The sequence below is a fragment of the Rhinolophus hipposideros genome (assembly GCF_964194185.1).
Source record: "Rhinolophus hipposideros genome assembly, chromosome: 9".
Lineage (NCBI taxonomy): Eukaryota > Metazoa > Chordata > Mammalia > Chiroptera > Rhinolophidae > Rhinolophus > Rhinolophus hipposideros.
This window is the reverse complement of record NC_138055.1, coordinates 33274846-33300036: the sequence shown is the minus strand read 5'-3', so window position 1 is coordinate 33300036 and position 25191 is coordinate 33274846. Positions and strand designations below refer to the sequence as shown.

Genomic DNA, 25191 nt, shown 5'->3' with positions numbered 1-25191 from the left:
GCATTTAAGAAAATGGGCCAATTCTCCATTTGACTGAATTGCTTATTTTAATAATTTTAAATTAGTGGATATAGTTTATAGACCATCTTCTAAATAAATACTCAGGATACAATTATTTACAGTTTAAATTTTAAAGAAAATATTTATTTTGTTCAAAGTAAATGGTACAGTATAAGTAGTGCTTGGGAAATATTTAAAAGTATTGTTCAATCATACCATTATATTTGAGCCCAACTATGATTTTTCTAATTATGCTACATGAACTATATTAACTTGATAATTTATTATCATACATATTTCACTCTACCCATAATATATTAGATATACATCCTTATATATTACTATATAAACTTGATAAGCCGTTGTATTAAAGGGGAAAGAAACTACCTTGAAATACGTTGTAAATATAATTCTTCAAGTCTTCATAGTTACCAATGGAGCTCAAAACCTTTCCTGAAATGAGCCCAATTTTCTAATCCTGGCTAAAAGACACAGACATACGTAAAACATATGACACTGTCATGATACACATATCACAACGCCTACAATTCAATATGTGCAAAATTTTAGGCTATGGTTTTACACAGGTAGACTATATAGAGACATTACTCTCACTGTGCCTCAGTTTCCTCAGCTTTAAAATGGGAACAGTGGTACCAAACTCAAAGAGTACTGATAAGGATTAAATGCATTCATAAACGTGAAGTTTTTAGAATTTAGCCTGGCTTAGAGTAAACAGTGTACAAAGTTTAACAGGAGTTGCTATTATTAGCATCATCATTATCTCAGGCAATTCCTAAAACATCTCTATGGGATAGTTTAAAAAAAAACCTTTTTTTTAATATAACAAACTTAAACTTTAGAGATTAAGCATTCTAATTTACCCAAAGCCACACTTAATACATGGCACAGTGAGGATTTGAGTAATTTTAGGCTTTCTGACCAATTTATAGTGGTCAATATTCTTCTTTAAATATGCAAGCAGAACTGGTCACGATGCTACAGATTCAGGAGTGGAATTCCGTAAATTATGCTGCCAAAACCAAATCTCAGAGTAGTCAATCCATTAAACTTGCAGCCATCTAATGTAAATACTTAAAGAAAGTATTTGTACTTTCTTTAAGCAGGAATTACAATTATTTCTAAAACTAAATTTATAGGAACTTACATTTTCCTATTAAAGTTAATATTCTTAGTCTTTCCCCACAGTTCAATTCTACGCCCATTTGGAAATTCATAACCAATCCTCCAAAGTATTATTTATGCCATCCCATTTTTTGAAACTAGAAATTTAATCAATATGCTTCCTATGTTTTTATGGAAGTTCTTACTAAAATGTAGAAACTCTTTCCTTAAAGAGTCCTGGCTTTGAAGATTCAAGTTATAAATTCTCCTGTCCTCTTCTCTAGTCACCACCCAGACCAAATTACACTGGCTTCAGTAACAGCACCACATGCCAACATAAAAGATAAAGACATCAATATGACCTGCTTTATCAAGCCAGGAAAATTTTAATGGTTTCCACAGCTTAACCACTTTAAGAAAGGTGACTAACAAGGGAAACCAACTAACAGAGATAAACAAGCCAAAAAGGGTAACTACAAATTAGAACCTCATCGGTAATTTCTGTTAATAATGTGGCATTTTTTTCATGTTGGTTTCCTGTCTTAAAGACTGCATTCTTATAGATCTTCCTAGGTTGTCAAATATTCTTTTCTGTTTCTTCAGATATGAACATATAGATTTATTTAAAGACTACCCTGCTTCCTTAAATTGCAGAGACATCCTTAAATTCATTCAAGAAATTCATCTCTACTGATATTTCTACCGTCTCATTCCTTATATGACCATATAAATACTACACTACTAATCCCAAATTATATGCTAAACATAACAGTGGCTATCCTTATTGAACACATAATATTTTCAGGTTAGAAACACCATTATATTTACCAGAGCAAGACTGTTAGGTACAATTTATTATCCACATTTCATAAATGAATACATTCAATCTCAGAGGGATTAATCATTTCACCCAAAGCCAGACAGCTAATAAGTGGCTGGAGTAAAGATTAAAACCCAACTGTGATAATTTTTTTTTTAAATCCTGCATTGTAATCCCTGCACCGTACTTGATTCCCTCCATCAATAGATCCTGCTATCACTTTTTTCACACTTAGAATAAGAAAAATTTCAATTTCCATTCATTTCATCTTCCTGTATGGAGTATTAATAAAAAAACAAATGCACAATCCTCTAAAGTTTTTCTCAATCTTGGCATGGCTGATATTTTATGTCAGCTAATTCTTTGTTTGGGGGACTAACTTGTGCCTTGTAGGATGTTTAACATCATCCCTCACTTCTACCTACTGCATGCACCTTCACAGTACCCTCTAAGTCCTGCCAACTAAAAATATGTTTAGACTTTGCCCCTAAGGGCAAAATTAGCCCCAGGTGTTAACAATGCAATGCACTATTTAAAACTTTGGAAACACAGAGTAAGCAGAATAACCTAAGTTCTGGTATATTTTATTGATATCTTAAAATCATATTTTCTTCTTCAGAGAATACAATTACAGAGTTCGGCACTTCTGGAAGAATATGTAGAGTTCTACACAGTAACAATGCTTTTCTGATAGCTCATGTATTACACATATCAATATTTAACTAAATTAGATAAAAATATTCCAGGTGCAACTCTTTAGTTTAGCAGTCTATTTCATTTCAATGTTTAATAAAGTAAATCATTTATTTATTGCCCAAAGTGCCACAAAGAGTTTTCTTATTTATCCGAACTCATGAAAAAGTAATTCCTACCATCTTTAATGCGATATCCTTTTAGAATGTTTACTGTTCTAGCTACTCTCTGCCCTATTATTTTATGATTTCCCTATAAGTTACAAGCATGAACTCATAAACTATAGAAAATAAAAATGAAGCATAACTTCATGGGAAAAAATTATGAGATAGTATGCTGTTCAAGGTTAGCAAACCAGTAAAGTCAAAAGTAAAATACAAATGACTGTAAAAATCGAGGCGCATACTGCCTCTTGCAAGAATGTCTCACTGATGTTAAATGAACTTCTGAAAAGGCCCTTCCTCTGAGCTGTATTTATTTAAATCTCTTCTAACAGGAACATTGAACAGGAAAGTAATGCTCACTTGGTCTACAAATTAGGTTCATGCCCCACGTGGATCAAGATTATACGACCATGATTTGAAAACTATTTTTCCCCTCATTTTAACATATCTGATGGACTTGACACACACATCAGTAATGTGGCTCAGTACAACATTGATTCAGGAGGTGGGGAGGTCTCCCTAGACAGAATATATCAGAATCAAGGGTGGGTTAGAGTTTGAAAAAGTCTATAACGTGATAACCACCTTTGTAGAAGACAAAGAACTATTGTTACTGCCATCTCAATGAGCTGCCCTAGGATGAAAAGTTCATTTCATCATTGACAGTGCCATCTAATGTTGGTAATATTTCCAAAAGCTCCCATAATTTGGTGCATCAAACCTCAAACCTTCCTTTTTCCAGCTTCATTTTAAACCTGTATGAAGTGATAGTTATAAATGTGTCGATTGTTTTAATATTTGTATTCAGTACAAAATCATGGACAAAATTTCATATTATAATACTGGTTCTTTTCCTAGCTATGGTTTTTGTACCAAGGATAACCTAAGGCCTTATTAAACTTGCTACAGATTTCTATTGTGTTAAAGGTCTACTTTGAATAAAGAGAAAGTAGATAAGTGGAACTATTTTAATTCCCTAAAACTTGACCAAGTTTTAGATAGTGTTTTTTTTCCTCCCACTTTTTCACTATTCTAGCCACACATAATTCCCAAGAAGATATTCAGGAGAGCATAAATCGTGACTTCCTTCCTGTTTTCAATTGTATCAAACAAAAGCAAAGGGTCCTTGTAAGTACCAAAGACACAACACAGATAGAGCTTAGTGTTAACTTATGTAAAGGTCTTCAAAGTTTTAGCTGACCACAAATTTAAAATTAAATATAAATCTATACATTATTTTGCTGACTAAAAAAAAAAAAAAAAGATAACACAGTCTAAGTATGCATTAAGGGTCTTACTGTCCAAATTAGTGGTTTGTAATGTGACAGAATCACAAATCCCCTGACTGCTCTGGACTTCTGAATTCCAAAAGACCATGATTAGAAAAAAAAAAAAATCAATAAACAATAAAAAGGAGCAGAGGTACAGGGATAGAGGAAGAGACAGAGTGGGAAGGTATGGAAGGGAACTTTGCTCCCTGACACAGTCGTTTAAGCAAAAGCTTAATGAGAACCACTTGTCTGTGATATCAGAAATTAGGCTCTACCTTTTAATTTCCCAGCAACCCTATGATATACAGCAGTGAAGCTTTCCAGGAAAAGGAACACATATATAAATAAGAAAAAAGTTCTCCACAAATCCATTATGATATATAAAGACAAGTTTAGAAAAAGTAATACTGAGAGCAATGAAGATTTTACCAGGTGGAAATCTTCACCAAGTGAGCAAAGAGGGAAGATATAGATGTAGATATATAGATATGCAGGTATACACACACACACACACACCCAATGTAAGCATCTAGAATAATCCCAGAAAAATATCAAAGTGGAATTCAACTGGATAATTTTACAAGGTTAACAGCTCTAGACTGCCTAGATTGTCCCAACTAATAAAATAATTTTTTTAACTAGTCATATGATCCAGCATTCATTTGTTTGAGGAAAGGAATCTTGCCCTTACTTTTTAAAATGTGGTCAGGGTTATGGTAGTGCATCACCCAGGGATTTTCAAAGGGTTACACAGAAGCTACAGTCTGTACTGACTTTAGTTGGTTTATTTTATTGGTAAGAGCAGCACTAAGAGTACAAAGTTGTCTGCCCTGTAATATTTAGGACCCTATTTAAAATCTAATCTCAAAAAAGGGTGATAGTCTTTGTACTAATTAAAAGGCCAAAGACTACAACCTTTCTGTGTTTGCAGTTATAGACTAGCAACAAGAAGCTTCTGGATCAAAAAAGCATGTACATACTGACTGAGTAAGGAAACATAGTGAGAAAATGTAATTCTAATATTAAAATTTTTATGTGAATGGATGAAATTGGGTTCCTCCAGGCAAACATGGCCACATGAGGTTGAGAAAGTAACAAACACGGAATATTTCCAAATCAAACACATACACACACACACACACACACACACACACACACACACACACACACACACACACACACACCATCCTCCCTTCCTCACTCAGAACTTTAAACAAACAAAAGCTGGTCTTCTGATGCTTTCGCTCTCGAAGAACAGCATCCAAATCTTTCTAGTTGCCCAGATTCACAACTTTAAGGACTGTTCATGCACTTTGTTAACATTTTCCACCATCAATCCTTGTCTAATCCTGCCGATTGCAGCTCTTCATTTTTTTCTTAAATCATTTTCCCTTTCCACCCACACTGTCCTAATAAATCTTGTATCTGTAACCAGGACTTTTACAGCAGCTTCTTAAATGTCTCCTGTCTCCAATTTGCCTTTCATCTAATCCACTGCTATCAAAATTATGCTGCATCCGTTCCATCACCCGATGGTTAAAATTTTTAAGAACTTCTGGTGCAGACAAAACAATGTTCATATTCCTCAACCTAATCACAAGACACTCTCTGTTTTTCCTTCCCCACCTCCAACTTTGTGTCTTATCTCTTAAAAATTTCCTCCCATTCCACCTGTACCACTACCATAACACAAGGTTATCTGCTTCACATGTTTGTTTTTTTTCAGAACATATCACCCACACATGGCATCCAGCTCCACAATACATTTCACCCTTTCCCTCCTTCCTTTCCTCTGAACCTCATGCCCACAGGAGAAATACAGCAAAACATTCTTTCAAATATACGTTCTTATGTTTTCCTTTTTCAGATGTATTCTTCATATTGTACCGAAGTTGATTATAGTCAGCTTGCTATTAACATAAACACATGACAAAAGTTAAACATAAATCAAAAAGAGAAGTCAGAAAGGAAAGACAGAATTTTACCAAAAATCCATGTTAAGAAAATGATGGCATTCAAGCATTAAATTTGGTTGTGACCTTTCTGGAGAGCAAAGTTCTCATGACTTATCTGTATTTCAAAGCATTTATCACTTGGCATTGTAATCATTTGTTCATGTAGTATCTATTACAAGCTCAGGGAGGTGGTACAAGGGCAGTCCATTTTAAAACCTTCCCCAACAATCCCACCTTCTCTGGCATGTTGGGGCACTCTTCCAATATTCTGGAATAAAAATGTTGAACAGTGTATGTTTTCCAAGGAGAATTCCCACAACCCAGAGATGCCCTGTCACAGTCTAGAAGCTAACCATGTGACATTCCCACTAAAAACAAGAAGTATTTACCAGTCAGTACTGGCATTTGGATCTTCCCCACAGTGAAATTCCCTAGTATAAATTAATAACCTGACATTCTGGTTGATGAGTTATAGTTTTATTATTAGTGTGCCTCAGCAATGGATAACCTCTGGTTCTATGGGAAAGGTGCATCTCTGACCTGAAAGATTGAGATCTGGATTACAGCCAAATGCAAACTTCAGGGCCAACTCCCTCCATTCCCGGCATCAGCTGCCACCAATCCAGACAGACACTCCACTGGGCAGAAAAATGCCTACCAGTCTCTGTCACCTTAATTCAACATCTCAAACATAATCAGCTAGTGCTAATCTGCTAACTCTCGTTGGATTGTAAAAGGAGAATGGAACACTTGAGGCAAGATTACATTTTTTTTGTTTGTTTAACTACCGTCTCTAATTCTATTATGTTTATTTCTGGAAAGACATTTTTTGAGGGGAAAGATTTGAAACCATAACCTCTTTATTTTTTTATATATAGAATTTGATTTAAAATTTTCAAATATATTTCCACAGAAGTTTAGTTGTTCAAATGAGAAAGCATGTTTATAATATAATCCTAGATGTGGAAGTGATTTTTCAAACATTACACACTGCTTTCTTTTCCTATTCATTTATTTAAACAAGCAATAACAAACGGAAAAATACAGTTCCTCAGTCTTATTCAGGAAATGTAAAGAATAATCAACAAATTCTGACAACCAAAACTAAAATTAATTAATATTATATACAGTGAAACTCAGATGCAGAAAAAATAAAATATAGAAATATCTCAAAATTTCTGCATGAGCTATGGATAAATTTTTATATATTATAAAATTAAAATGCTTGTATTTTACTTATAGACTAAGCATAAAATATTAGAAAATTATACTATGTATTTAATACGTACTTTGGTACACAGAATTCTTTCAGGCAAACAGTATGTTTTTTTAAATGTTCATTACTTTGAAAAAAATTATTATAAAGTTGATTTTGATTTACAATCCCCTGGCCCAATAATTAGTGAGGTAGGCTCAATACCTTCCTTATATATGTTTTATAAAGGATTTTCTCTCCTTAGTAGAACATGATTTGTTTCATGTTCATCTCAACCGCCTGTTCAATTTTTAACCAAAATCAGTCCCCAAAGCGTTTGTAATATGTACATATTTTGACACACATGTATGTATATCTGTTCATAAAACTATACTTTCGAGTAAAGTTACAATATTTGTGTGTATGTAATTCTAGTTTTGGGGACCCATTTTGGAGGATCATGTATCAATTAAATCTCCAACTTTGTAAGAAACTTAAGCCATCTGAGTGAAGAATTGAGTATGCAGGAGGATTTTATTTCTCAGTATGTTTTACCCAGTACTGAAGGCCACATTACCATTCATAGAAGCAACTGGAGTTGCTATTTCCATGTCTTCAAGTTCAACAACTAGAAGCAGATGGCCCTAAAAATGCTCTGTGGACATATCCAGAGGAACAATGTCAAATGACTACATTTCTTTATAAAGTTTTGATTGTTTTTCTAATTATAAAACATGTGTGCAGGGTGGAAAACTTAGAAAATACAGAATAGAAAAATAAATAAAAAATCACCCATGATACCCTCAAACAAAAACAAACATTTTGACAATGTTTCTCTCTGCTATGCATTTGATTGTTGTAGGTGGGTGCGTGTCTTATCCTCAATTTTGTTTCCCGATTTTCCTCTCCACTCATCAAAGTATTTTCTCATGTTATTAAAAAATCTTCATTACACACACTTTAAAATTCCTTATCTTTTGTTTCTCCCAGGCAGTATATAAAATATTTCATAATCAGACATTAACCACAGTGTAGAGTTAGCAAACTCTGTAAAGTTACAGTGCAAACAAGCTATCATAATTTAAATATTTATATAGCACCTATCACTGAAGTGCTTTGTAGGTTGACAAATGATCTGAGTTAATATGAAAACAAAATAGAAGCATTCCCTCTATAAGAAGGTCTGAGCTGTATTGGCAACATGCCTTTAGATAAAAATGGGATTTGTCAGACTATGCAAAGACTAATAAAAAGACAAAAGCTTGATTTTTTTTGAATAATCTAATGTTATTGCTATATTAGTGTTTAATATACTAGAAAACACATCTGTTTAAGAGGGAAAACATGAGAATAACACTTAACTTTATTAAAAATTTATTGTATTAAAATTTATTTTAAAATTTAAAGTAAAAAGACACTTATTTAAAAATAAAATTTCCAAACCAATTTTATGTTACAAATGTTACAATACCCTAACAAACTAATAACTTTTGAAGAGTTTAAGATACTTGATTAGAATTTGTTCAGTGTAAGGAGATCTGACGGCTTTCCTAAGTCGGGCGCACGATTTGTACGTACTCTGCAAGGCAAAGGCAGAAAATAAATTGGGGGGAAAAAAAGTCAACCCAATCAGATTTTTTAAAAGGAAGAAATGAAATATATATGTCTATCTATCTATCTATCTATCTATCTATCTATCTATCTATCTAGATAGATAGATAGATAGATAGATACATCTTTAATATTACGCCCCTACACAAAGAAAAAATTTTAGGAACTCTCTCACTATCCTCAAATAGAAGTTCAGCCATTCAATATCAATTTACAATCTTCCCACTAACACTACCTCTCAGTCTAATTCCCAATCCTTCCTGGATTATTGCAACAATCTTCTAACTGGTCTCTCTTTTTCCATCCTAACATCTATTCTCACTCCACACAGAGAGCCTGCCAGATTCTATTCAACATAAATCTGATTATATCCTTTCTCTACTTAAAACCCTTCAATGGCTTCCCATTTCCCTTGGAGCAACAGTGTTACAATGACTCCCCTGGCCTACTGATCTGCTGGCCTTCTCTCATCACCTCTCTGATACCTCCTCCTATATCACAGAGTGAAAACTAGAGATCTTTCTATGACCAAGTAGGGGGAAACGATGACTACCCCAGGCAGATTTCCTAAGTTGAACCCAATGAGGATAGAGTGGGGCAATATAGGATTCCTGCTCCTTCTGAGGTCAAACTAAGATAACACCTCAGACTAGACTGAAAGATCATTCAATAAATGGAAAAATCTGAAAGAAAGGTAGTCTGAGTATTGAGCCCTTCAGTAGGGCCCTGTGCAAGCTGGGGCGGGGGGGAAGGAGCATCTAGACTTCTAGAGGAATATTTTTATGTAATGAAACAATCACTACCTTGTACTGAGGGCCATTGCCAAACCAGCACTATACTAGCTGCTTTCCACAATGGCAAATAATAAGGAAAAAGAAGGGTAGGGCTGGAATTATACGATGAAAAATGAAACTAAAAATTCTGAAAAAAAAGAAATAAAAAACTTTGTTTTTTAAAACAAAATATGGGTTATACCATTATAATGGCAGAGAAAGCACAAATCATGTTTCTGATGGGGTTATATTATACATGATTGCACAAGTGACTCTGAAAAGTGTCAGCCATTTTTTAAAAAATGTTGAAAGACTCCATTAATTTTCTTTAATATCTCCCTTCATCCTTTTTCACTAACATCTTCTTCTGAGGCACCTTTCCCCAACTTTGTCAGATTTTTCTCTTTCCACTGTTAACCTGTCTGGCTCTCTAGGCTCTTCATTTGTCTGATTGCAATTTAAGCAACTCTCTAATTAATCATTGTAATAAACTTTCAGAAAATACACATCTTTTGTAAGATTTTCAAGTCTTCATTTTTTTTATCAAATGCAATTTTGTTTACATTGTTTTACATTGTACTTTCTGATATTTAGCCTACAACCTTCAATGACATGGCACTAATAGGTAGTAATAGATGCTATTCTTGATCTTGACAAGAACCGATATCCATTATTTCCATTCATTTAATCTTCACACTTTAGAAGTAGGCTGTATTACTCCTATGTTATGGATAGGATTAGTAAAGTTCAGAAAGTTGAAGAAACCTGTACATATGACAAAACCTTGGCCTGTCTCAGTCCAGTGCCCTATACTCTTTCTACTTAACATTTATATAGCTTTTTTTTTTTTAACTTTGTAACAGCTGTATGAGATAAGTAGACAAACTATTATTCTTATTTTACAGAAAAAGGAATTGATATGCAGAGGGGTCAAAGAACTTTTCTTAGGTATTCTCAATTGGGAAATCAAAGTAAAAATTTTATGAATGTCACTGGTTCATAAAATATAACCTGTCTGTATATATGTATGTGTGTGTATAAATAAATAAATATTTTTCCATGATACTAAGGCAAATACTTTTTAAGTATTTGATTAATAAGATTGTAAAAGTCAAAATTTTCTGCCCAGTTTCAGCAGACAGAAGTTTGTAGCCCGTGTTTCTCTACTAAAGTACCTAGAGTGCTCCTTAAAACTTTAGACTTCTGGGCTCTACTCTACACATAGCTAAATAAGAATATCTGACCATAGGACCTAGGAATTTGCTTTTTAATAGGCTTCCTAGATGATTCTTATTCACACTAAAATTTGAGAACTATAGCATGCACTCCAATTTAGAAAGTGCCAGATGATGATGTATAATTATAAGTACGTGAGGTCAGGCCATCTCACAAATTTTAAAAGCATTTGAAGGAAGTCTATCAATTTATTAATTATAGGCATTGATTGTTAGAATTCATAAACAATGGTTTGATGAACATCACATTATACAAGATTAATTAGCACCTGGGGAAAAGAAGATTAGAATCTAGGCAAATTGAAATACCTAGAAGGTAACAAATAGTCAATGTGAAATAGAGTCCTGGATCTTAAACAGGATACATTTACTTGCTGACATTTTTAGTCAATCTGGTCACGTAATACATAAAAGTTTACACAAGAATGCCATAAGGGTACATTTATAAGGCAAAATGGTAAGTGTGCTAAAGAATAAGAATCAATGTCTTAAAAAGTAATGAATGTCAGGAAAGTTCATGAATAGCATTATGACCTCCGAAAAATAATCTAAGTGTTTTTGGTCTTAGAACAGATCCCGAGCCAATGCATGTCTATACTTCCTGCTCAGTATCCAGGAGTGACTCTCTTAGACTCTTCTCTTTCTAAACAAAAAGGTATTCTAGTTTTTAAGTGAATCAACATTATAGCCCCCAAAGACCATACAACAAATTTCAAAAAAAAAAAAAAAAAAAGACTGAGGAATTATTGTTTTGATTTTGATCTGGTTTTCTTTGAACAAGTAAAATACTAATATCAATTTCTTTCATAAATTTATGATGGACAATATCCATTTCTGAGTGCTACTTTATTTTTTTTAGATAACTTAATCAGTGTTCAGCTATATCTGTATCCAACATTTCCAACCAAGTTCTCACACTTTTCTTTTAGGACTTGTTGATTGTGTATAGAAGTTCCACTGAAAACCTTTAAAAGTTCTAGTTGTCATTCTCTGAAGGGGTTAAGAAGATTCAATCCAATTATTATTCAAGCAAAAAGGAATGAAAAGAAGCAAACAAATGAGACTACTGACTTAATAACTGTGCTATAATTTAGGCCCTGTTTATCTCGCCAAAACAATTCCAATTATAGCAAAAACAAATAATTAAGAGTAAAAACAGACACTATTCAAAAATGGTACAGATACATAGTTAGCTTCCCACTGTAAAATGAAAATAGAGTTAAAAATGTTTTGCTTATAAATTTTTACAAAAATGTCAAATTTAGAAATGGCTTATTTACAAGAACATATTTTGATTATTTCAAAATATAAATTAATTTATAACTAAAGCCTCAGTTTGCAATATACTTTTTTTCAAATATCTGAAACAAAATTCAGATTTTTAAAAAATACAAAGAAATCTCAAACTCTTAAAGTTTTCAGTAACGGTAACCTTTCTAAAATATCAACCTATTAGACCATCTGACATCCAAAGACAAAAAGAAACTTATCTCTATAAAAGTAAGTTGGAAATAACTTTTCTATCTAAACACTACTCCCAGTTAATCTAAAGGCATGATGATCTGCCTAACATATTCAAAAGAGATGTCTCTGATTTCAGCGAGGGGATATGACAATATCTCTATTACATGTTAAAACTATAGCAACAAAACATTTTTGTTTGACTCAAAACTTTCAATTTTAATAAGTCAAGGTCTATTAAAAACTAGATGGACCAAAAAAAATTGACAGGATAAACTAAAACTTGTCATTTCAATAAAACCTTGTAAATTGTTGTTTTTAATTTTTCAGTTCATTCGGACTCTGAAATTATCCTACCAAACCAGATTGTTCAGCACAATTAGACTACAACTACAGTTGGATGACATTATGAATAAGCTAATTTCTCAAAGTCATCTCTGGAAGCAACTGGCTCAAACTATATTTTGTAATTGAGCACAATTATAAGATAGAGATGGTATTTACTTTACATTAGACAGCTATTCAGTAAGAACCCTAGTTGAAGAACACCTGCCAACAATTTGTAGAAAGAGATGGGTCAAGTAAAGTCAAAGTTTATCCTTCTTTTCTCAATTAAGTTATTAGTTGAAATAAAAAAAAAAAGTTGAATTTTTATTTTTCTAAAAAATATACACTAATTTCAGACGTCTTTCTAAAGTTTACAACTACAGCGATTTGGGTTGGTTATTTTCATTTAGCAGTGAGCTAAAAATAAACATCTAGGACTCATACTGGCCATGGGATTTCCTACCAGTAAGTGCACAGGCAAATTCGTCCCCTTATCTGACACATGCAAGAGAATATTTTTTAACCCTTTTGCCACGATGGTCAGATATATCCGGATGAACATATCCGAAAGTTTTATACATAAAAATAATGTCATTTATATGCAAAGCAGCTCAAATTGTTATTATCAAATGCATACAATATTCACAATATCAATTCTTTGTTTTTTGTGGATTTCTGACACATTTTTTAAAAAAAACTTGAAAGTAATTAACACAGCAAAAGAGTTAAAGTAATAAAAATATAAGCTCATAGACTAGTTAAAAGTCTAGTTATTTTCTCTATAAAAGTTTATTTAAATTGGTTTAAGCACTAGCTCATTCTCAGGAAATTGGGGAGAGAAATATTTCAGATTAAAAGTCATTTATTTCTTTTCCATCCATCTATCCTGTCAGCTAGCACCTACAATGAGCAAGATACTAGGCCAGAATACTCTAAAGGAAATATTTATGGCTGAGACAACAAAACTAAAAAGTTTGATTCCTTTATAATGAAAACTGTTATTATCTGACTGTGATTTCCTTAGTTTCTGAGCCTAGAAAGAAAATTTTCAAGGTAGCCTAGGCAACTCAACAGGTTCTCTCCAAACTTTCTAAGAGACAGTTGCTGAGACAAGGACCTCTAAATACTAACTCCCAAAACAAGGGGATGTTCAGATGAGATGACAAGGACAAATGCTGACTCCTGAAGAGCATGTCCTAAGTAGACCTGTTAGTTTGATCCTGTAAAATACTTAATTTAAAAATAAGAACTATTTCTTTTATTTGTCTTCACACTCGTTTATTATAAAAATGTCCTAAGGACGCTGACTCCACCATAGGTTGCCACAAAATAAAACATTCCCCCCAAAATAATATTTCTATGACTTCAAATTTCCATTAGGTTTATTTAAGTAGATTATACCTGGAGAGGAAGAAACACTTGCCACATATGTAGCATAAGTATTCAGTTATTTAAACTTACTTCAGAAGATGGAAAATTGTTATTAAAATTCTATTAAATCAAAACCGCAACCTTCTTGTATAAAATTAGTTCAGTATTTTGACAAGGTATTATGGGTTGTGGGGGATAGAAAGGCAATCCTTACATTTTTAAACAGACTCTGAGCAAAAAGAATCTATTAGGTTAAAAAAATAAAATAAAATGCATTTCTTTGAAAAAAAATCTATACATACACACACGTGCGGGTATACACACACACACGTCAAAAAGGAGACCAAAAACAAAGAAATTTTACAAGACCAACCTCTACATTAATTTAAAGCAATCTCAAAATTAGCCAGGGCAAATGACTAGTTACATTCAAATACAGTCTTTCAAGTAACAGCCATGATTGCTATGGCGTTTTATTCTTCAGCTAGGTACTTCAAAAATTCTATAGTAAGCCAACTGCACCAGGAGTGAGATTGAGTCCACATTATTTCATTTTAGCCTTATGTGCTTTTTTGTATACCATGATTGTATTGCCTGTTGCTCTTTTCAGATTAGTTCCTAAGGGATATGTAAAAAATCTATGTATTTTTATTCTGGAATGCAAAGATAAATAATATGTCTTTCTTTCAAAAAGGGGAATTTACAAATCAAAAGTCACTATAAGCATTACACAGAGATATAAACCATTATTAAAAAAATAAATGTATACTTTTAAATAATCATACTATATATTTATATAAAGGAAAATGCCATATATAAAAAAGTAATTTTCTCATTAATTCTCAATATAACATTGGAACTATGCCTAGAGTTAATGAATTCATAGAGTTTGGGGAGAGGAAATGGAAGGAAGGTGACCTTAAAAAGTTACCGTCTTTTCCATCTGTACATTTTTCTGAGTTCACCCTGCAGTTTGAAATCACATAGAGAGCCAAATGCCACCTAATCTCACTTCCTACATTAGAAATTCAACTCGATCAAAATCTCCAATCCTCTCTATACACCAGATAGAACCATTTTTGGTTTGCATATCCATGAGATTGGTGTTTACATAAGCAAAAGTGAAAACTCATCAGCCCTTTATAGATACTGTTAAAATTTGTATCCATTAAAGCTGCTAGCAGGTTTGTCACTTTAGTTTCCTAAGTTACAGATAACGACCTGCACTATAAACATAAGCACTTTCATGTCTAAAGAGATGTTAGATAACCCAATTACCGACTAATGACCGTGAACATGACCAATCATGAGTTCACATTGTATATATAAGCAATCCCTGTTACCAATCAAACGCTGAAAGGCAAATTCAAAATTAACTGGAAAACTTGGTAGTGTGTTATAAAACAGGTTAACATAAAGGTTCCTTATTAAGGACTCTGTTGAACTCCCTCTCCAATTAAAATAATCATATTTTAAAATGTTTGCAATAATATGAAAGGAGGAAAACGACTTGTCACTTAGTAGAGTAGTAAGCGGTACAAAAATAAGCTACCAAGATTACATATAAATTTGAATGACTGTCTATTAAGTGCTATCATTAAATCTACATAGATTTTCCATTATAACTGAAGAGGTGACATTAGTAGTCAAGTATTTTATCTCTTGAAAAGGTATAGTTACACTGTTTAGCAAGGTGGCCATTAGCTACGTGTCTATTGAGTACCTAAAATGGGGCTATCCCAAACTGAGAAGTTCTGTAAGTGTAAAATACACACGCGATGTTGATATTTAGACATAGTACAAACACACAAAGCAAAATATCTTCATTTTTTCTACTGACTTTATTTTTACATGATGTTATGGATTAAATTAAACATTATTGTCATGGATTTCACTTGTTTTGTCATGTTTTTATGTGGTACTAGAAATATAAAATTAAATATGTGGCTCATGTTATATTTCTATTGGACAGCGCTTATCTATAATGTTTACAAGACTGTTTTCATCAAAGCCACTGGGTGACACTGTTTCTCCACTAAATGGATACAACCAAAGCAATTTCCTGGCAGAGGAAAAAAATCTCACACATACACAGGCAGGCACAATTGTGCGAGCGTATGGGCGCGTGCACAAACACCAACAGACATAATGTGCTCCTTATAATTATTCATATTTTTAGGATGAAAGAACATAAATACACTTAAGTAATTTTATTATTATCTTAGCAGCAGTGACTATACTTAAAATCGTCATAATCATTTAGATTCCTGAATAATAAATAACAGCTCTAATCGAATTAAACAGGCAGTAATTTGTGACTTTTCCCAGATAGCTTTTCGCCTTCTAAATGGCAATGTTCTTCACGATCTCTTCTAATATTACAGCCTATTTACTTAAATTTTAATGCATTCTTAAGGAAACCATGCAAAATAATTCAGGTAAACAAAAATAACCAAATGTTTTTGCTAACAAAGAAATGCTTTACTGATTTGTAGGTTATTTTTTGCCTTAAATTTTGAAATCCTGAACACTTTCAAATCAATTTATTGAGAAACTAAAATAAAAACAAAATTCAATATTTAAGTCACCACCACATACTCTAATGAGATAAAGACTTCAGAAAGTTAGACTTTGCAATGCAATAGATATTCATTCATAGGGCAAAGTCCGGAATAATACATCCCAGAGGCTGCCTGGTACTATTTGATGACCAGAAAATTCATTGTAAGGGCTCAAGAGTTTTGTGTTATTTGTACATCCAATGGGTTTTACTCAATCTTCTAACTCTGAATGGGAATTTAGAGTTGGCTCCATGTGTAAAATCACAAAGATACCTAGGCTTAAAATTACCAGCCTGATTCCTTTCCTACCCCATTCTCCCAGCAGCATAGTCAACTCCAAGAGAGAATTGGATAAAAGCCAACATTTTGCCTGGGGCTGGCTACATAAGTGTAGCTGACTCTCCCTCAGCTTCCTTCTCTATAAAATCAGACTAATTCTAGTCTCCTAACTACAGTCTGCACAGAATTAAGCAGTTTCAGATTTCATTGCAACAAGTTACTTAGAGCCATAAACTACCTCAAGATATGAAAACAATCATTGTACTAAATTGAAGTATAACATGTCCTAAATCCCACAGCATTTTACCTTTATTTTAGAAGTACAAATGTATACTAAATTGATTTCCATTTCCAAGATACAATTCTCCCAGTCTTCAAAATCTAAAACATTTATGTTTAACTATTATGTGTTAAGACCTTCTGAAAAGTCTATAAAATCGTAAACTTTTTCCCCAGAAAAATGAGCAAAGGATAATTTTGAATAAAATTTCAAAGAAGAGATGAATGGTTCTGGATCTAGATTTAAAACCTTCTCTAATCTATTATATGTATTCCTTAGACATTTAGCAAAGAGGTCACTGAGATATTTTACTGTGGTTTCCCCTTTTCTTATGGTGACATCTCACTAGTATAAATAACTACACTCTAAGCTCTGGAAAGACAGAGCTTAGAGTCTGTCTGTGCTACATAGTATCTGTCTGTGTATAATTTGTATAATTTAGCACAAGGCCTAATACACAGATAAAACGTGTTAATATGACATTTGATAGGTTCACTGACCAAAGACCTTTATGAATAACATCAGCTAAGGGTAGCATCTTTTTTGAAAAACAGCAGTATACATGTATGGTGAACACATGGCCAACTAATATTTTTGACTATTGTTATCCAACAGATCTTTGTCTGAATTACAACTTATGCACATCTTTAAGATTTTTTTTCCTCCAGAGATCAAACCTGTGTATTTTAGGTTGACAACAGTGTAAACATACATTCTCATTTCAAAGTGAAGACAATTCCCTAAGGTAGCCTTGGGGGGTGAGAGGGGGGGCTCCTTTTAAAAAATACTACCAATAGTAAAAGTATATATAGGTAATTACTAAAAGTATTTACATTTCTATGTAAAAGAAATAACGTTCACTTGAATATTAACAGAGCATATCCTTAGAAAATGGAGATATCTGAACCTTCTGAGATTCATTCTGAATTATTTGATAGAGCTTTACCTTAAACTTAAATGTAGAAAAAAATACAAACTGAGTTTTCAATCTCATACTTAGGGCTCTTTTGGTTTTTTGTTTATTTGTTTTTCCAGAAGATACAATTATAAATATCACACACAGAAGAGAAGAGGAAGGAGGAAGATTTTACGGAATGGACACACATGGCCAACTAAATAAACAACTCATCATTTATGTGTAGGGTTACGCATACTTTTACAAAGCTAAAGAAACTAGCCCTATGCAAAGGCATTGCTTAAGTATGTCAAAATCTCTTCAGAAATGACGTGATAAAATAGTTGCATTGATTACCTTCATCTATGAGATTACATCTCACAACAACAAGGCTTTCTAAAAACTACAACTCCCACCATAAACCCAAGACAAATTCCTTTTTTAATAGATTAAATAACACAAGTTTCAATGACGTTTACATAGACTCTGCCGGGCTGTTATTGGCACAACCACATTAACTGAAAATCTTAAAATATAATATATAGGCATATTTCTAATTTTGAGGCTCATAAACATCCTAATTTTAAGGCTCATAAACATTCAACATAATAAATAAGAACTTATTTAACAGAAGTAAAACTAAATTTGGTAAAGCCTTTATTCAACTAGAGTCCTGAAGAGATTATTCTCAGAGCTATATTCCTAATATAATAAAACAAATTCACACAAATGTCACTACAGATATAATGAATGTTTTTTCATGCCAGTGTCACTCACCCTTGCCTGCTTGCACCCCCTCCCCCAGGCTTTTCAAAATGTATTTCATACACAGAGTCACTGTTCTAGTTGTTTATTTAATTAACATGACAGCCCAGCATACACAGCATTTCTTTCAGTTCTACAGTTTTAACTTTTTACACTTTAGACTCAATACAGAAAGAGTAAAATTACTGTTTGACTCTTTCCAACCTCTGTAAATTTATATAGATTCACTAACTATTTCTGTCAGTTAAAACAGTTTTTCAGTATGCTTTAAATATCTGTATTCACAAAGTAAAATCACAATTTTGTCCCTACACGCACAAAAAAATTATTTTCCCTCACCTTTCCCAAGGGATAAGAAAATCTTGTTTTTCCTTTTCAATATTTTCAGAAGTTGACATTAATTAATTTTAATTCTGTCAGCAGGTCATAAATAATCAATATTGTTCTTTGTATCACCATAAGCTGAGCTATACCACTGAAAAAGTGATAGAGCTTCAATTTAATTAAAAACCATGATTGTTTTTGAAATTTATTCAATTTGAGTAATATGTTATACAAAAATTTAAAGAATATATTCCACATGTTCAGAAGAAATACTTCTGTATTTCATAACTGCACTATAAATGAAAATTATACTTTTTACCACAGACATAACAAGGCCTACCATATGCCTACTATGAAAAAACATACCTAACTCTCCTATTTTTCTTTTACTGTTTTTGTTGTTTGCTTTTTTGTTTGAAAATATCTTTCTTACATCAGTGATGGAAAACTTGATTCCACCTTTGATAACCAAACACCAGACTCCATGACATTCCTACAAAAATCCTACTTTTGCCAAAGATGCGTGAGAGCTTTAGGAAAAAATCTCATAGGAACTTCCTACTCGTAGGAAAAAATTTTTTGCTTTTTAGTGACACAATACAAGGTATCTAGCTACATATTTCTGAGTGATATTGTACCCATCACAAAGAAATTTGTAATTAAGTGGTACAAATGCATTCATGAAGAGTCATATGCTTTGTGTATATTTTATGCGAAACCATAGGCAAAAATATTAAATTCTTCTTAACGTAACTGAAAATGTCATTGGTTAGAATCTTACAAAAACGAATGTGTAAGGCGGTCAATGTAATTAGACAGGAGTGACTAGCCAATTGTGTTCTTTGCTGTATAAAGAGAATAGAGAGACACCCCTTCGAATACAATGTCCATATGGTAAAAATTGCATAGCTAAAATTTTATATTGAAAAATATTGTATGTATTAATCATATACTACCTAGTAATAAAAAAAAAAAATCTAGGTACCTGTGTGTATTGCAGTGTTTGGAGGGTGCAGTGGTAACCTGAGACATACCAGTACCTGCCCTTGGATGTGAGCACACACTTAGAAAAGACATATACCTTATGTTTACCTTAAGGAAAACATTTGCTTTCTTACACTGCCAAACAAAAAAGTAGAGTTGGACACACTGATCCACAAAGTCATCATCAGTCTTGAGGATACTGAGCTGATAGAACTAAACTGTAAGGCACGGAAATGTTACAAACTTTGTTTATAGAATATAATGATACCTTCAACTTGCATTTATAGACACACCTAGTGTTGAATTAATCCCGTGACTGAAGACTGGACCTATTTTTCCTTTCTTTGCTTGAAGTCATCTTTATCATCAGTGCTGCAAAACTCAATTCCATGGACAATGTCCAATCCATAGACTTAATTATGGTTCAGGAAGGAACAAAGGAAGGGAGGGAGGGAAATATATACTCGTATGTCCGTTGGCTTGTTTTTATGAGAATTTTATCATCTATTCTCCTTGACCTTTCAGAATTGAGTCACTGAAGAGAGAGAGTTCATAAGCAAGTGGCCACTATCGTTCATATGGAGAAGAAAAGGCTGAAATTCTGTCACCTTTAAACCTCACAATGAGCAAAGTCCAGATAAATTCTCAAGAGGCCTCTGCCAGACTCTCTGTGCTTTATGTCTTTACACCTCTACTTAAAAATCATTTGTTGCCTGAGTATTGTCTTGAGCTGAGAGTAGACAATCTTTCAGAAAAGAATTCCTAATCAGGTAGCATGCAGGGGAGTATTACACATGTGTTTGATAATGATTTTGATTCCTGATAAAGTATGCAGATGACAGTGGTACACTTTGGACCCTTAATCAGAAGTATGTTTCCTTATGATAAAACAGATAAGCCATTTACTATATAGCTCCTGAACTTTTCGCAGTTAGGCTAAAGTATGAGACACTGCCCTATCTCATAACATACTGTTCCATATTGGTTCCCACCCACCCCCAACAATTATGCTCAGCAACAACTTTAATGTGTCATATATAAAAACTAGTCTTAGGTAACACCTACACACTCACCCATGCCTCATTAAAACATCAAGGATCTAAATTTCTGTTAAATGTAACCTTGTTTTTCCATCAACCATAAGATATAAAGTCTTTCACTTTAGAATAGTCTTCATAAACACAGCCTTTAAAAACATAGTAACCAAAGAAAATGATCAAAAGAGATTACAAATATGCATTTTCAACAGCATTAATCAGCAAAACATTTAAAAATACAATGTTCAGTTATTTTCTTGTTAGTTTGAAGATTATTCGAATTTTCTTTCAATTGAAACCAGAGAAAACCAATAAAAATCGACGGGTTAATTAACACTGCTGGTTAATTCATCTAAATTCCGTCTTATCTGAAATCCACTCTTAACTCTTTAACTTCTAACGTTAATGTGGATTTTCAGAAATTCAATTTTAGAGGTTAAATGATATTAATCTGGAGTCGAGTTATTTATCATTAAATCACAGATTTGCCTTAGAAATTACAGTTCAATTTTGCAACGATCGTATTTCTCTATAAGTTAAACAACAGTGTGTTCTAAACATATTTAAACTAGTAGCATTTTCATTTAAAAGACAGTCTCTCCTATAAAGGTGAAAAGAAATTAAAGTGTTTTCCCCCTAATTGGTTTAAATTTAATCATAAATATAGCTGATTTTATTCTGGTGATTTCAAAATTTCTACCAAAACTAAGTATCAGCGAGTGCCCTGTTTTTAACTTCACTCTTAAAGCTTCACTTTTAAAACTTCACTTTCATGTATAAACGCACAAAATATTTGCTTTATCTAAATGAAAAGCTAAATAAGTACATTTGTTTTAAAATAAACAGAGGCTATGATGCTGTCATCCATTCTGCTAAATACTGTCAAACAATCACATTCTGTGTAATCAACTCCATTTCAGAAACAAACTAGCCACCCACACCACATGGTGACTGCAATTTCTTAGAAATATCTAAATGACTATCTGCAGAATAACCTAAAAAGAAAAGGATTAGTATACCTTGGGATTGCCTCTCACTCCCTGAAGTCCTAATAGTACCATAAGTAGGCACAAATTTAAATGGGAAAAGTGTAAATTTCCACTTGCTGTACATAACAATCTTCCGTCACTCACTCTGAAGCGTAAAATCTGTTTGTAGAGAGGGGAACACTTAAATATGCCTTTTCAGATACAGTTTGTATTTAAAATTAGGATTTGTTCTTTTTTGTCCATTACAGCAACTATATTCCACGGTCTTAAAAGCTTAATGACAAGATTCACCCCCCAAATTCACTAAAGTTTATGAGCTAGGACAACTTCACTCATAATTCTAGTCCTCAGCCTCCCTTCTGAAAGATTTATATCACCAGCAATCTTAGAAATATTCTCCTGCATTAATATCTCCTGTATAACCTGTATAAATCTATTTGAATTTCTAAATATCCACTTAACGTATGTATACTCAAGAAAAATGTTATTTTTTCAGGTGACACTACCAGCACAGTTCACAATTTTGACAAATTCTGAAGTCCAGATATATTGTTCTCCAAATTATAATACAATGCTCATTAGCATGTAATAACCTATGTCCCCCAATTACATTTAAAAACAAACTGGGCACCCCCAGATGCAGGCTCTTCAAGTAAAACTTACTGCAAAACCAGAAAGTGTGTGTCAATACCTCACCTTCAGGCATTTCTTGCTTTACTCTAGAAGCGTTTTTACTGACTTCCATAAACGTTTACCTGTCACTTTAGAATTTAAAAATAAAAAAAAGAAATAGTAAGCTATCTAGCAAAATACACGTGTTTTTGTTTTTTTTTTTAAATCACGCACTGCTCAAAAACTAAACTTAATTAGAAAATTCCTGGTAAAGCAGGGAGGCATGAGGGTACTTAAAAGCGTAGGGCAGCCACACACCAGGTGTAGCAGATCTAAAAAGTTGGCCCAGCTGTGGAAGACCCTGTAAGTGCCATCGAGTTTTATTACTTATCCCTGTTCCTTTTGGGCATACTGTGTGAGAGGGGGAGTAAAACTCGCTACTTTTCTACTGTCTTAAGTGACACCGCTCTTCTAGGCTGTCTTTCCTTGAGTCCCCAGCGCTCGCATTCCCTCCGTTTCGCGCGGGTTCCCAGTGTTTCAAGTTTTCCCGAAAGGCGAGAGAGAGGAGCCGCCAGGGCTTACCTGTTCCCTCGGTATGCAAGGCAGGGAGGTCCTCCGATGGGTCTTGCTGCCGCACCCTGACATCTCGGCGGACACCACGGAGCTAGACCGCCTCCTCTTTTTAAACACCGGGGTATCTTCCTTGGTCCCAGCAATCAGCTGGGACCCAAAATGCTCCCTTGTGGCCGCTCCCGCGGACTGCGGCAAGATTTGCTCCACGTACCTGGCCAGGAGGATCCCCAGTACGCCGGCCAAGTACGCCAGGTAAGGTCTCCAGGCGACCTTGAACCTCTCTAAGGAAATGAGGGACACGGTCCTGACCGCGCTAGTCAAGGCGATCATGAGGACGCCCAGCCTCAGCCTCAGCACCAGCCATGTCGCGGCCGCCAAGCAGCTGAGCACCACTCCCGCAGCTGGGAGCGAGAGTAAATGATCGTCCCCGACGCCCAGCCCAATCTGGACGAGCGCTTCCCCCACGCAGCAGGCGGCCAGCAGCGCAACCGCCAGAGGCAGGCGCACCCCGGCGCGCAGGAGGTACAAGCCCATCCAGAAGAAGGCACACAGGAGACTGAAGAGCAGCGCTGCGGGCTGCAGCCAGGGGCTGAGCGGCGCGCCGCCCCCGGGAGCACCTCCCCGAGGCCCCGGGAAGACGCCCCCTTCTGCTCCCCGGGCCGCTTCCTCCTCCTCCGCCGCCGCCTCCTCCTTACTCTGCTTCAGGTCACCGCCGGTCTCACCGCGGACCAGCCTCAGCAGTAGCGCCAGCAGAAAGGACAGGGAGCCCGCGCACAGCGCTGAGGAAAGTTTCCGGGAGCGCCGGAGCGGCTGCAGAAACCCAGCTCCCCAGCAGGCGCGGCAGCTGGAGTCCCGCGGCGACGCGCGGCCCGCGCCACTGGGGCAGTCCGGGCCCGCCTCGGGGGCTTGACTCGGCCCACGGTGGCCGAGCTTGTCATTGATTCCGGCGGCCTGCGCAGGCAGTGCCATGGTGTGCACTCTTCCCGGACTTCCCGAGCCCCCCCCCCCGCCCCGGGACTCCCCCACCCGGGGGGACACACACACTCCCCCTCTCTTCCCCGGGCCACCCTCAGAATCCCTCCTTCTCCCTAGGCCCACGAGCCACTGAAAGTTTCCGCTTTCGAATAACTCCTGGAGAAGACTAGATGCTCGGAAGAGACGCCTTCAAGTTAAAAGCTAGCTCACGCAGGAACTGACTTCCTCCTTTTCTCTCTGAAACGCTTTTAAAATTCTCTGCTCCACCTCCGCCCGCACTGATATCCTCCAGGGTCTCTTCCTACTTCAGAATTTTAAAAATTGCCTAGAGCGTCGGGCGCACGGGGGCCACAGACGCTGGAGGAGCCGGGGGCACCGGGCGAGCTCCGGGCCATCTCCCGCGCAGCTCCGCGCGGGGCTGCGGCGCGCCCGGCCCGCGGCCGGAGGAGGTACCCCCTTCTTTCCTGCAGCTCTTTCTCTATCACTCTTTCTTTCTCCTCGGCCGATCCTCCCCCGCACGGCCCCAGGAAGCGAACCGCCATTCCCAGGGGCAGAAAGCAAAGCCTCCCCTGCGTCTGTCGGTCCAGTTCATGGTAAAGGGTGGAAAAAATGGGAAAGGGGCTGAGAAATAACCAAGAAGTTGCTCAGTCCCGTCGAAGAGACACACAGTCGGAGAGACGAACGGCTGCCGCCAGAGAAGGGAGGGAGGGAGGGAGAGCGAGAGAGCTGGAGAGGAAGGGAGGGTGAGAGGAAAGGGAGGGTGAGAAAGGAGAATGAGATTTGCTCTCCTTTTCCCCCAACCCCCCCCCCACCCCGCTTTTCGGTATGAGGTTGTAGTAATTTGCAGTTTTACAGAAGGGAAGGAGTGCAGATTACTGCTTAAACTGTACTTAAAACGCAAACAAGTGGAGTGATC

At 35.4% G+C, this 25191-nt stretch overlaps 1 protein-coding gene across 2 annotated transcripts in view; it reads right to left on the bottom strand.

The window, feature by feature from the left end:
* Positions 1 to 24977, bottom strand: part of PDE3A (phosphodiesterase 3A) — a 280237-nt gene extending 255260 nt beyond the window's left edge. Inside the window, exon 1 of one of the 2 annotated variants that reach the window (XM_081058334.1) lies at positions 23310 to 24977. In XM_081058334.1, coding sequence (XP_080914460.1) covers positions 23310 to 24269 — 960 coding nt within the window. In that variant the 5' untranslated portion in view covers positions 24270 to 24977. The remainder of the gene's footprint in view (positions 1 to 23309) is intronic. The other variant, XM_081058333.1, reaches the window with a different exon arrangement.
* Positions 24978 to 25191: the final 214 nt, after the last annotated feature.